Here is a 12,358-nt window from a genome sequence, read left to right on the forward strand (position 1 = left end):
TTGATCTCTATTTCGTAAAGGTAAATTGCAAAAGACGTGACAATACTTTTCACCATTGAAACGTGGTATTTGGAATCAAATGCTTAGATGGTTAGCATGTACACAAGTATCATTTATGTGATGAAGTATCATGTCCCAAGCAAATGTCTCGGACCAGGGAAGACACGTGTGGCTGGGCATATTAAGAACTGGTACTAGAGGATGTTCGTATTCTACTGCTATATCAAAAGAATACATCCAAGTAGAATTTACTCTCCAATCTCAAGAGAAGATAATCAAAGTAAAGAATAAAGGTGCATTAGGATGCAGGTCCTGTCTGCTGCTTCTCTTCAGCTTCAACATACCAGGATTTCCATGCAGAAGCATAATGATGAAAAAGGTCACTGATTGCTGCAAAACATTCGCAAAAATGTCAAATTATCATAGCTTGCAAAGCTTTGAAAAGTACAAGCTAGACTACATTCTATGCATGAAAATCTAGTTTAATATCTACCAAGTCCCAACCTTAGAGGAAAAAAGAAAAGAAAAGAAAAGAAAAGAAAAAGATCCTGTAAACAATCATCAATGCTGTTCTAGAGCAAATTTAGGAGTATGTATAGAATATACCCATCAACTTGGAGAACTATGGCATGGAAATGCATGCATATGCAAACTTTGGCAACCAGTGGACAAAGTAAAAGAATGAAGGCCTTTCGAGATGCCACTAATAATTGCTGCGGTGCAGAGAAAGTAAAGATGATTTACTTAAGTAATCATAACAATGGGCGTCGAACACTATATCGTCATCAGAATCAGATGCTTGACAAACATGAAATTACGCTGGTTGAGTGCGCGCCCATATTTTGTTCAAAAGATATACAGACCCCGAATTGTTTAGCTGAAAAATTTTGTAAGTACCTTGGTTGCGATACTGTGGTTGGTAAGCACAAGAGAGATTCTCCCAGTCTGGTATCCGCCTATGATTTTTGTTTAAATGCGCCTCTGAGTTGGTTACATTTGGAGTGAAGGGACCAAACACAAACTCCTTTAAAACGTGCTTCTCATGCTGCGCAGTTGATAAGTCGTCTTTTACACTTTTTGATTTGTCTTTCAAACATTTGCCCATATTCAAATCAATTGAAGAATTAACATTGCATCTCTTCACTACCGTATTACTGATCTCAGTCCCAAATACTCTCCTCTTGGAGCTTTTCACATCCAATGCAGCAGAAGATCCATATTTGGAAGTCCTTTCCATACCTATCCACCTAAATGCCGGTTTTCCACTCTGTGGATCCCGTATCTGTAAATTTGCCAACAATGTCATTGATAAACTATCAATTAATTCTCTAATTCCTTGTTTGGGATCATGTCTAAAACAAAAATACACTAGTCTCTTAGTTTCATAAATGAAAATACAGTTGCAATGTTGTTAACAAACTAACCTTTTCAATAAGTTCCATAGATGAGAACACATTTGCAATATCATACAAGCGTCTGACCTTTGCTGCAGAAGTATTTAAAGATAAAAATATAAAACTGCAATGTACTTTTGCCCCATATTTCACCATAAAGAGATAAACCCAGAGCATAGCAAGGAGGTAAACATTACTTCTCATCGCTGTTGGGTCGTTGCTATCCCCTAGCAAAGCTAATGCAGCGCGATCAAGTGAGAGTAATTCCACCTTAAGAGGGAAAAAAGGGCCTGAATCAAATTATTGTATTCACTTTGATTCTTCAAACCGAAATAGAAGCATTACTATCACTTACATCAGAACAAAGGAAAAGCTTGACAAAATTCTGCGTCAGAAGCCCCAATGATTTTTCTCTCCTGTGTTCTATAAGACCACACGAAGGATATCCAATTTATGGACAGCAACTGAACAAGCAAACTTTTTAACTTCTAAGCAAAATATTAACTAAGCAGAAACAGAAGAAACTTACCACTTTTATCGGGTTCGGAGCATTTTTCTTGCCACTTCATCTTTGAGTCAGAAGATAGGCTACATGCTTTCCAATTTGAGACCTTGGAGAAGAAATCCATAAACAGGTAGATGGTACGATCAGCATATTGAATACTGTTATCATGCAAGATTGGAATTATCCTTGAAATACTACTCTTAAGGTGTTTAATGCAGTTTCTGCAGAACATAAATCAACTATAGGAAAGAGTGTTGTGACAGCAAAAGGAAAAAGCATTTGAATTCAAAATTAATTTAAAAAGATACATTAGCATCATAGGTATCAAACTCCTCTTTCAGTCCCTGTTCCTGTAAAATAGACCAAGTACAACGGGGTCAGTGTGTGATTAAGATTTAGGGCCTAATTCTGGAAACTTTCATTCAGAGACAGAAACAACAAAAAGAATAGGCCACCTTGAGGACCTTCAGAGCCCCACGAATCGCACCAAAACCTTTCCAAGTATACTGATTCTTAGCTTTTTTGCGTAAAACCTGAAATTTTTTTCCTTCTCATTTGAATTTCTTTAATTATAAAATTGATTAAACTAAAGATAAGATGCCTAAAGAAAGTTACCCCAATGCTTTCTAAAATATTCACGATGTCATATATTCTTCGCCGCTCAACACCTGGACAGAGAATTCCATAGAGAGAATAAGCATGCAACTAAAACTTGTATCATGCCATGTGGATCTAAGATTTTAGTACAAGGAATGGCAGAAGCTTGAAAACTCACTCTCATCCTGTGTCCTTTTCCTCAAAATAAGTATCAACTCAGAAAACTTTTCACATGTAGTTCGCATTATGAAAACAATGTAGACTCACAAATAGATAAAAGTCTCAGGCAATTTCATCCCCCAACTTATCTGATTTTTGTTGTGTTTTGCTCCAAACATAGCAAAATAGTTTCTTTACTTTTTACATTGCTTAAAGGCAAGGTCCAAACATGGAGATACTCAACAAGGTCAAATCATAACAGGGAAAGAAATAGGTTAAATTGTGGGAGTTATACCTAACTGGAGAGCAGCAGCGTCCAGTCCGATAGACTCCACACCATCACGATTGTACAACCTCAAGAAACTTCAAAAAACAAGTATCATTAAATCAAGAACAAGGGTGATATTCATGCACAAACAGAAGTGCCTGTGTGGGTGGGTTTTTACATATAGGAATTACTTGGTACATAAGACGCTGAGAGATTTCTCCTTGCGGCTGTAAAGAGGGTCCTTTGTGCGGGAATCACGAGACGCCATTCCAACAAACCAATTCGAAAGCTACAGAGACTATCGAAAATGAAGTGCGGGAATCATAGACATGGCGGATTAGGATTTTTGAACGGGGGGGAGGGGGGTGTGGAGTTATAGATTTGTAGAGCGTTGTGTAGTGCGTGTACTGTGTGTGCTGTGGATGGGCCGCGGGAATTTGAATTCAGATTGAAGCGCGGGAGAAGTAAAATGTCCAATGTGTACCCTTGTTTTTCCTACTTTTTTCTTTTGTCCTTTTTACTGTAAATTGTAATTGTGATTGTTTATAGAGTTTGTCTATACCGTTTTAGGGACATCGACATTTCATGAAACTGAACGTAAATCCGAACCATTCATATCGCCATCATTGGTGATGTACACTCAAACAATAGCAAAGACAAATAGCTCACCAGTAGTTCATAATATACCAGAAGCCCACCTTAGAGGTGAGCAGGAAGTCTTATTTGCACTTACATGGATGGTTATGAGTTATAAACATTAGATTTTTAATTAAGAATAACAGTGGCACGAAAACACGATCAAGGACATGAGAGAGAATATATATCAGAAACAGAGCATAAGAAAACCAGGAAGGAGATTTACCATGATCACAACCTTCTCCATAAGTTTGGTAAACCCATTATCCTATAGAAAACGAACTACAATCAATTGCGTACAGCAAAACCAAATAACGAAATTGGTTTCAGCAATGGAAAACATGTATAAATAGACAAACAAAATAGATCTCCTTTCTATTTTCCTTTCAGCATCTAAATAATCCTGAATTCTATTGCTCGACTGTGGTAACCTCTTGCCATTCCCCATCAACTGCTTCTTTCCATAGTGTGACGTTATTGTCACCAGATGCCACGGCCAACAAATTTCCAGTCAGAGACCATGACACCCTCCAGACAGGAGTCTTAAAGTCCTTCAAAACTTTACCAGCCCATTGATCACCTTCCTTGGCCACAGTCCATATAACCACTGTGCCATCCTGAGAAGCACTCGCGATAGTGGACTTTGGAAGTCCCAAATTTGGTGCCCAGGCAACATCTCTCACCCAATCGGAATGCATCTGTAGGGCAGGGAAACAGTCCATTTTCCAGTTATCATTACATAGCTTCCACACCTTCACTGTGTTATCACAGCCACCAGAAGCCAGCTTCTGAACAGGTTCCAGCACCCCAGAACCAACTAATGCGCCTGGGGCCATCGAGGGGGCCCATGAAACTGAGGTGACACCAACAGGGTGTGCTTGGTCTATTTTTGTAGTGTCCCAGCCACCATCGGATCGAGCTGTGTAGACTGAAATATTCCCATCAGAAGAACCACAAGCCAAGCAGAATCCCAGCTCATGAGGTGCCCATGCAATGGAATTCACAGAAGATTTGTGGTCAGTGAAAACTTGAAATTGTGACCACTCGTTCTGATTACCTTCCTTCCAAATGATGACTTTACCATCATAAGAGCAGGAAGCAAGTGCCGAGCCAAACTTGGGGTGCGCCCAAGCTACCTGCCAGACTGGACCTTGATGCCCACTCAAAGTCGCCAGATGCTGAGAAGTAGAGTTGTTACTGATACCAATTATTTTTATAGTGGCATCAGATGATGCCGTTGCCACTCTTTTTCCATAGTAATCCATGGCCACATCATGAACAACATCGTTATGACCTGTTTCTATCTTCTGTGCAGGCATCTTTTCTTGTTGGTTATAGATTAGAACTTCCTATATTGCCGTCAAATTTTCAACTCCTGTAATATTTAATTCAAAAGCATATTAATACAAAGGTAATTATCATTCCTCAAACAAGCCTCAGCATTATTCCAATTCCTTTTATGCCTATCCAGCAAACCAAATTAACCCACCGTAGAGCAAAATAAATATCAGAGATACAGCAATTAAGCATTAAATAGCACTGGGATCATAAGATTTTTTGCTGTTAGTATCTCAGAAGGGCACCAATTAATCAAAATAGCGATACAGAATTCAAAATTATTGCAGTGACTTCTTATTTCTGTTCAAAATATATCCATCTTCCCGAATCAGCAACCCACGACCTAGTTTCAGGCTTCTGCAGATAACATCCCATTAAACAGTCTTAAAGCAACATACAAATCTCAATTTCCTCAAAAACATTAATTAAGCCAATGGTGAAAAAATTCGAAATCATGTAAGTCGAGATTAATTATTTTAGTCTGCAGAAGACTGCAAATGCGTGATTTCTGCGACAATCTAACTCGGACAACGCAAATCCCGAAACCAGAAACATGAATTGCATGAGGGCGATCTCGAAGAAATATGAGAAACAGACATGCTTGAACATCAAATAAATAGATCGAAGACTTCCCTCAATACCAGATCTCAAAATTTTACAAATGAAAAATAACAAACTGAGAAACGGTAATTCACATAAATTCCCCCAACCCCTCCAGAAAAAGAAAAAACAAATGGTCATGCTATTTATAAAAAGGGCTTTACCAGAGAGAGAAGAGAGAGTCCGATCAGATGGGTCCGGACCGCAGGGAAGAGCAGAGAAGAAAAGAACGCCACAGCTCAATGCTGGAGGGAACTGCAATTGTACAGCACTAAAAAGCAACGATAATTTGCATATCAAATGAGGGTACGTTTGGTTGCTATGTTAGTCGTATCATGAATGAGTTTATTGTCTCCCGATGATGGATATGATGAGGTGGTTTAATAATGTCACTTTGTTTGTTTTTCCGAAAAATAGCATAATTAATTTAATTTTCTTTTTAAAAAATTAAAAATATATTTAGACATAATTAATATAGTTAACATTTTAATGTACAATTGGTAAATAATATTATTTTAAATGATGGTGAAACTTAATAGTTAGTATTTAGTATTTCAAATATTATGTATCATTTACATAATTAAACAATGCTCAAAATTCTCAATTTTACACATATTCCTAGAAAAAACAGGGTATCTCTTGTAATTGTAAATACTCCAATTGTTATTTAAAAAATTACAAATACGCTCATGAAATGAATGTTGGTCGGTATTTGTTAGAGGATTGGATGAGTAATTATAAATTTATAAAAGGATGTGATGGAATTTATTGAATAAAATATTAGTTTTAGTAGTAGGGAGGTAGATTTGTAATTATTTTTGGGGTAAACAGATAGAAAGGTAACAGGAGAGGAGTGTAGAATGGTCAAAACATTGGATCATGATTTGTATTTCTAGTATTTTGGTAATATGGGAGAAAAAAGGGGGGGTGGGGTGGATGATGATTGATGATGTTGGTAAGTAATTAACAAAAATTCCATTGGTTGAATCAAAAAGCTGATTTGATGATATCTGGACAAGTAGAAGCACCAGGTAAATAGTTCCTCGACTAACCCCATCTCCTCACTCTTTCACCAATGATCAAAATCAACGCATCTCGCTCCACTGAGATGCCCTTCTCCTCCCGCCGCTCTGCCGGCGCCTGGCCTCAATCCCTCCTTCCCACCACCAAATCCACACCCAAACAACCACGCAAGTCTCGAAGACGCACCACCACCGCCTTCGTCGACTTCTTCATCTCAAACTTCTTCAGAATCTGCCTATGCTTCACCCTCTTGTTCTTCCTTTTCATCATCTTTCGCTCCACCGCTGTACCTAAACCCTTGCTTTTCCGCTCTTCCACATTGCGAGGCCGCTCCGCCAGGTCTCGCAAGCCTCTCCTCCACAAGTTCCCCAACGATACCATTTTGGCAGCCTCTGTAGATATTTCTACCAAAGACCTCTATGATAAGATCCAGTTCCTGGATGAGGATGGCGGTCCCTGGAAACAGGGATGGCGCGTGAGTTATAAAGGGAATGAGTGGGATGAGGAGAAATTGAAGGTGTTTGTGGTGCCGCATTCGCATAATGACCCTGGATGGAAGCTCACTGTCGAGGAGTATTACGATCGGCAGTCTCGGCATATTCTTGACACTATTGTCGAAACTCTTTCCAAGGTTGCGATTCTTTCTCGATTAAGCCTAGACTGAATTTCTGAGATCGGTTCGCAGTTTGATGTGGCTGGTCGAATGTTGCATTCAGTTCTGTCATAGTTAACTTCCTTTTATGACTTCAAGGTCCTAAGCTTCTAGGTAGAAATGAAACAACGTAACTCTGTTGCTCCCGTAGCTGCATCATTGCAGTATAAATCCTTTAGAGGTTGTAACAGAATAACTAGTTTGCTGTTTTGATACATCGAGATGATCTGTGATGTCTAAATTATGGTTGCTTGTTATTTTATCATTGATTTAGACGAGTCTTATTCAAACTTAAAAAGTGATTGAGTTGAGGGTTTTGAGTTTCTAGATCTGAACTTGATTGGTTCGAGTGTAGGACAACCGACGAAAGTTTATATGGGAAGAGATGTCTTATTTGGAGAGATGGTGGAGAGATGCTTCAGGTGCGAAGAGACAATCCTTCATCAATTTAGTACGGAATGGACAGCTGGAAATTGTCGGAGGTGGATGGGTGATGAATGACGAGGTAATATTAACTCCCAGTTGCCTGTTAAGCATTGGATCAAATCTATTCATTTATCATGCTATTGCATCTGTATATTTAAATTTCATGTAATTTGAATTTGCACAACCCATCGAGTTAATTAAGCTGCATTTTTTAACTACACAAATACTTTGCACTTTGGGTTTAACCTCGTAGCTATTTTTGTGAGTATATCTATGGGGACTGTTTCAGTCATATAATTATGTATTCTTTTTCCTGTTTGGTGTAAATGGCTTGATATTTTGATTCACCAATGTAGAGTTACCTAATCTCACTTTTTATTTGTTTATCTTCCCGCAGGCTAATTCACATTATTTCGCTATAATCGAACAGGTAAATGTGTGATTTCAGTTTTTGTTCTTTTGGTGAGTATATATATAGACTTCAAGCTAGCATTCTTTGCAAGGTGAATTATTGAGTTTTTCCATTAAACATGAATAACTGCATGGGTATCACTAGTCCCCTATGCCTACATCTATAGGAGTCTGCTATAATTTCCAGTGGATTATCCCCCATGCATATAGTAGTAACTATAAGCAAACTTCCAATGCAAGCAGGCAGGGATGAACTTTCTACTTGGTCATATTTTTTACTTTTAAATTAATATTGGGACATACAGACCTTGATATTTGTCCAAAGTTATTATTTAGCATCTGACCTCATATTCATGTTTAAATGATCCATGATCTTCTTTTATAAGAACTGATTTCCACATGGGGAAAGTTGCTTTGGCAGTAGCTCATTCAATTTTGTCACTTTAATCTGTATCTCATCTTACTGATGCTTATCGTATGAGCCTGTTCATGTAATGTTCTTGAAGTGGAAGCAAATATATCCTGTTACATTATCCATATCACCATCACACAGACGTCCTGCCTCTTTTTTTGTGTATGGTATGGAAGTTTTGTTTACATGACATTATGGTCTGATTTGATTTACAATACTCTTTTTTCCTATCGACTTATGTTGTCATATAATATATGTTGCCTCAGATCACAGAAGGGAACTTGTGGTTAAATGAAACTGTTGGAGTTATTCCCAGGAATTCATGGTCAATTGATCCATTTGGCTATTCATCCACTATGGCGTATCTTCTCCGTCGCATGGGTTTTGAGAACATGCTGATACAGAGAACACATTATGAGCTGAAGAAGGAATTGGCACGGCATAAGAATTTGGAGTATGTATGGAGGCAGAGCTGGGATGCTGAGGAAACAACTGATATCTTTGTCCACATGATGCCCTTCTATTCTTATGATATTCCACATACCTGTGGTCCGGAGCCTGCTGTTTGTTGCCAGTTTGACTTTGCTCGAATGCGTGGATTTGTTTACGAGCGTTGTCCCTGGGGAGAACATCCTGTGGAGACTGCGCAGGAAAATGTGAAGGAGAGGGCACTTAAACTATTGGATCAGTACCGCAAGAAATCTGTACTTTATCGAACGAATACACTTCTTGTTCCCCTCGGTGATGATTTCCGCTACATCAGTATTGATGAAGCAGAAGCACAGTTCAGAAACTATCAAATGTTGTTTGATTATATTAACTCTGATCCTAGCTTGAACGCTGAAGCTAAGTTTGGTACTCTGGATGATTATTTCCGTACCCTGCGTGAGGAGGCTGACAGAATAAATTATTCACTTAATAGCGAGATTGGGTCTGGTGAGATTGGAGGCTTCCCCTCTTTATCTGGTGACTTCTTTACTTATGCTGATAGAAATCAAGACTATTGGAGTGGCTATTATGTCTCCAGGCCTTTCTTCAAGGCTGTTGACCGTGTACTGGAGCAAACTCTTCGCGGTGCAGAAATGATGATGGCTTTTCTACTAGGTCACTGCCAGAGAGTACTATGTGAGAAGCTGCCTACTAGTTTTGCATACAAGTTGATTTCTGCTAGACGGAACTTAGCTCTATTTCAACATCATGATGGTGTGACTGGTACAGCTAAGGATCACGTGGTTGAAGACTATGGGACACGGATGCACATGGCTTTACAGGACTTGCAAATTTTTATGTCCAAGGCTTTTGAAGTTTTGCTTGGAATTCGCCATGAAAGAAATGATCAGAATCCAGCTAATTTTGAACCAGCACAAACAAGATCTAGATATGATGCTCAACCCATTCACAGGGCGATTAGTGCTCATGAAGGAACTGTACAGGCTGTGATCCTTTTTAACTCACTGGAGCAAATAAGAAATGAGGTGGTGATGGTGGTTGTTGAAAGACCAGATGTTACAGTATTGGACTCAAACTGGACATGTATCAAGAGCCAGATCTCTCCTGAACTGCGCCATGATAGAAAAAAAATATTTACAGGTAGACATCGTCTTTATTGGAGATCATCTGTTCCTGCTATGGGGTTGCAGACTTATTATATTGCGAACGGTTTTGTTGGATGTGAGAAGGCCAAACCAGCTAGTCTGAGAATTTCCACTCTATCCAAGCTGCTTTCTTGCCCACACCATTATTCCTGCTCTAATTTAGAAAGTGACACAGTTGAAATCAGCAATACTCATCAGAAGCTCACCTTTAATGTAAGTCATGGCCTGTTGCAGAAAATAAGTCATAAGAATGTTGAATTGAATATAGTTGGTGAAGAAATAAGTATGTACTCTAGCACTGAGAGTGGAGCCTACCTCTTCAAACCAAATGGTGATGCTGAGCCTATCACACAAGCTGGTGGAGAAATGGTGATCTCAGAGGGCCATTTGGTGCAGGAAGTTTTCTCTTATCCAAACACAGCATGGGAGAAAGCTCCAATCTCCCACAGTACCCGTATATATAATGGTGATAGTAGCATACAGGAATTTGTCATTGAGAAAGAGTATCATGTTGAACTTCTTGGAAATGAGTTTGACGATAAAGAACTGATAGCTAGATATAAAACCGATGTCGATAACGAGAGAATCTTTTACTCTGATCTGAATGGCTACCAGATGAGCCGTAGGGAAACTTATGACAAGATACCTGTGCAGGGAAATTACTATCCAATGCCTTCTCTTGCATTTATGCAAGGTTCAAATGGAGAACGCTTCTCTGTTCATACTAGGCAGTCCCTAGGTGTGGCTAGCTTGAAAAATGGGTGGTTGGAGATCATGCTTGATCGTCGTTTAGTAAGAGATGATGGACGCGGTCTGGGCCAAGGAGTGATGGATAATCATCCCATGAATGTGATTTTTCACATCTTGGTGGAGTCTAATATTTCATCAACTGCAAATCCCATTCTGAATCCTCATCCGCTCAGCCCCTCTCTTCTCTCTCATCTGGTTGGTGCTCACTTGAACTATCCTATACATGTATTCATTGCTAAAACCCCTGAATCAATATCCATGCAGCCACCTCCTAGATCCTTCTCTCCTTTGGCGACTTCCTTGCCATGTGATTTACATATTGTGGGCTTTAAGGTTCCTCAACCTCACAAATATTCTCAGCAGCCCATTGGAGAACCCAAGTTTGCTCTCATTTTACATAGGCGACACTGGGATTCTTCATTTTGTCGAAAAGGCCGGTCGCGGTGTTCGGCTATAGCTGATGAGCCAGTCAATCTGTTTGATATGTTCAAAGAGATTGCTGTTTTGAGTGCAAAAGCTACTTCTATTAATCTTCTACACGAAGAAATTGATATGCTTGGCTATAGTGAGCAGTTTGGCATTGGTGCTCAGGAAGGGCATGTCCTTATCCCTCCCATGGAAATACAGGCTTACAAATTGCAATTACAGCCTAGGGAATATAATACTTTCTGATTATTGGTGCGGAGTGTAATGAACCATGGAATGAGTCCAACTGCTACTTCTCTTGATTCTGGAGCTTTGTTCATGATTGAAACAGAAATTTTACATCGTGAAGTTGCAATTAAGTGAAAGATCTTGCTGCCGAACCTCCTGGGATTTTGTAGAGTTAGTTGCTGTTTGCATCAAAAGGTTTGGGGAAATATTTTGTGCTCCCTAACTTTGTTAATAGATACAGGGAGAACTTCTTTTGGCGTGATGCTGCTGTTATCCTGTACAAGAACTGCATATTTGGCTGGTGATCTTCAAAGGTGCTGAATTTAGGAAATGTGGGCGGCACTCCTTGCAGAACTTAGGTGAAGAAATGAGTTAACACTAAATAGTATGTATTTTACTTCAGCTGAAAGTTTACAAGATCTAATAGATGATTAGAAATGTGATAGCGTTACCGTTGAAAATCATTTCTGATAACAGGTACTGCTAATTAGCCCTTGTGTTTTCGATTTCGTCCAAGCCCCATTCAGATCTGATGTCACTTCTGGTTCCTAACTAACAGTGTGCTTATCCTCTTCGACTGTCCATTATAGTTCTCTTATTTGCAGTCAAGTCTAGTTATCTTTTGAGTGGATAAATGTAATGAGCAAGAATGGCAAGTGATGTATTAGCTACCATTGGTGCAATTTCTAGTCCAGTTTAATGAGTGATGAACCATGTGTAGCAAGTGGGCTTCTTGGCATACAAAGTACATTTCAGTAAAATGGATTCTATAGAAAATATGAACTGCTTATGCCCATAGGATGACATTGTTAGTTCTCTTAATGTGATAATTAGCTCATTGATAGCTCAACCTTAAAATGTATGGCTTTTGGGGATATGACATGTTTGGAGAATGCAGCCTTAAAGCTGATTCATATAACATGTGAAAAACCTGGAGT

The 12,358-nt window shown here is 39.1% G+C and overlaps 3 protein-coding genes across 5 annotated transcripts; 1 reads left to right on the forward strand and 2 right to left on the reverse strand.

The window, feature by feature from the left end:
- Positions 1-43: 43 nt before the first annotated feature.
- Positions 44-3,363, reverse strand: LOC105177183 (E2F transcription factor-like E2FE). 2 transcript variants are annotated; one of them, XM_011100237.3, is made up of 12 exons: positions 3,115-3,363; positions 2,951-3,018; positions 2,515-2,567; positions 2,355-2,432; positions 2,208-2,249; positions 1,924-2,005; positions 1,750-1,817; positions 1,592-1,664; positions 1,425-1,486; positions 1,148-1,282; positions 898-1,045; positions 44-390 (listed from the first exon to the last, which is right to left on the reverse strand). In XM_011100237.3, the coding sequence occupies exons 1-12, from the start codon at positions 3,189-3,191 to the stop codon at positions 299-301; spliced, it is 978 nt and encodes a 325-aa protein (XP_011098539.1). In that variant the 5' UTR covers positions 3,192-3,363; the 3' UTR covers positions 44-298. The 2 variants fall into 2 exon arrangements, with proteins under 2 accessions (XP_011098539.1, XP_020554916.1); XM_020699257.2 differs by having other exon boundaries at positions 898-1,282.
- A 417-nt stretch (positions 3,364-3,780) lies between these two features.
- Positions 3,781-5,848, reverse strand: LOC105177182 (protein transport protein SEC13 homolog B). Its single transcript, XM_011100236.3, has 2 exons — positions 5,662-5,848; positions 3,781-4,934 (listed from the first exon to the last, which is right to left on the reverse strand). Exon 2 carries the CDS (start codon positions 4,876-4,878, stop codon positions 3,970-3,972), a length of 909 nt encoding a protein of 302 aa, XP_011098538.1. The 5' UTR covers positions 4,879-4,934; positions 5,662-5,848; the 3' UTR covers positions 3,781-3,969.
- A 577-nt stretch (positions 5,849-6,425) lies between these two features.
- On the forward strand, positions 6,426-12,123 carry GMII (golgi alpha-mannosidase II). 2 transcript variants are annotated; one of them, XR_016067514.1, is made up of 5 exons: positions 6,426-7,151; positions 7,528-7,677; positions 7,996-8,028; positions 8,688-11,805; positions 11,898-12,123. XR_016067514.1 is itself a non-coding variant. In XM_088885406.1 (4 exons), exons 1-4 carry the CDS (start codon positions 6,573-6,575, stop codon positions 11,436-11,438), a joined length of 3,513 nt encoding a protein of 1,170 aa, XP_088741532.1. In that variant the 5' UTR covers positions 6,426-6,572; the 3' UTR covers positions 11,439-11,991. The 2 variants fall into 2 exon arrangements, 1 of the variants encoding a protein (XP_088741532.1); XM_088885406.1 differs by having other exon boundaries at positions 8,688-11,991.
- Positions 12,124-12,358: the final 235 nt, after the last annotated feature.

Source organism: Sesamum indicum, linkage group LG9 (assembly GCF_026168435.1).
Source record: "Sesamum indicum cultivar Baizhima isolate 11 linkage group LG9, ASM2616843v1, whole genome shotgun sequence".
NCBI classification, from domain to species: domain Eukaryota; kingdom Viridiplantae; phylum Streptophyta; class Magnoliopsida; order Lamiales; family Pedaliaceae; genus Sesamum; species Sesamum indicum.

What these genes read in the sequence shown, in the direction of transcription:
- GMII (XM_088885406.1), top strand. Translation starts at nt 6,573, where the DNA reads ATGATCAAAATCAACGCATCTCGCTCCACTGAGATGCCCTTCTCCTCC. An exon ending in GATGGGTGATGAATGACGAG is followed by an intron (nt 7,678 to 7,995) that starts GTAATATTAACT and finishes ATCTTCCCGCAG; the next exon opens with GCTAATTCACATTATTTCGC. An exon ending in ATTTCGCTATAATCGAACAG is followed by an intron (nt 8,029 to 8,687) that starts GTAAATGTGTGA and finishes ATGTTGCCTCAG; the next exon opens with ATCACAGAAGGGAACTTGTG.
- LOC105177182 (XM_011100236.3), bottom strand. Translation starts at nt 4,878, where the DNA reads ATGCCTGCACAGAAGATAGAAACAGGTCATAACGATGTTGTTCATGAT.
- LOC105177183 (XM_020699257.2), bottom strand. Translation starts at nt 3,191, where the DNA reads ATGGCGTCTCGTGATTCCCGCACAAAGGACCCTCTTTACAGCCGCAAG. An exon ending in ATATTTTAGAAAGCATTGGG is followed by an intron (nt 2,433 to 2,514) that starts GTAACTTTCTTT and finishes AAAAAATTTCAG; the next exon opens with GTTTTACGCAAAAAAGCTAA. An exon ending in TTGATACCTATGATGCTAAT is followed by an intron (nt 2,006 to 2,207) that starts GTATCTTTTTAA and finishes TTCTTCTCCAAG; the next exon opens with GTCTCAAATTGGAAAGCATG.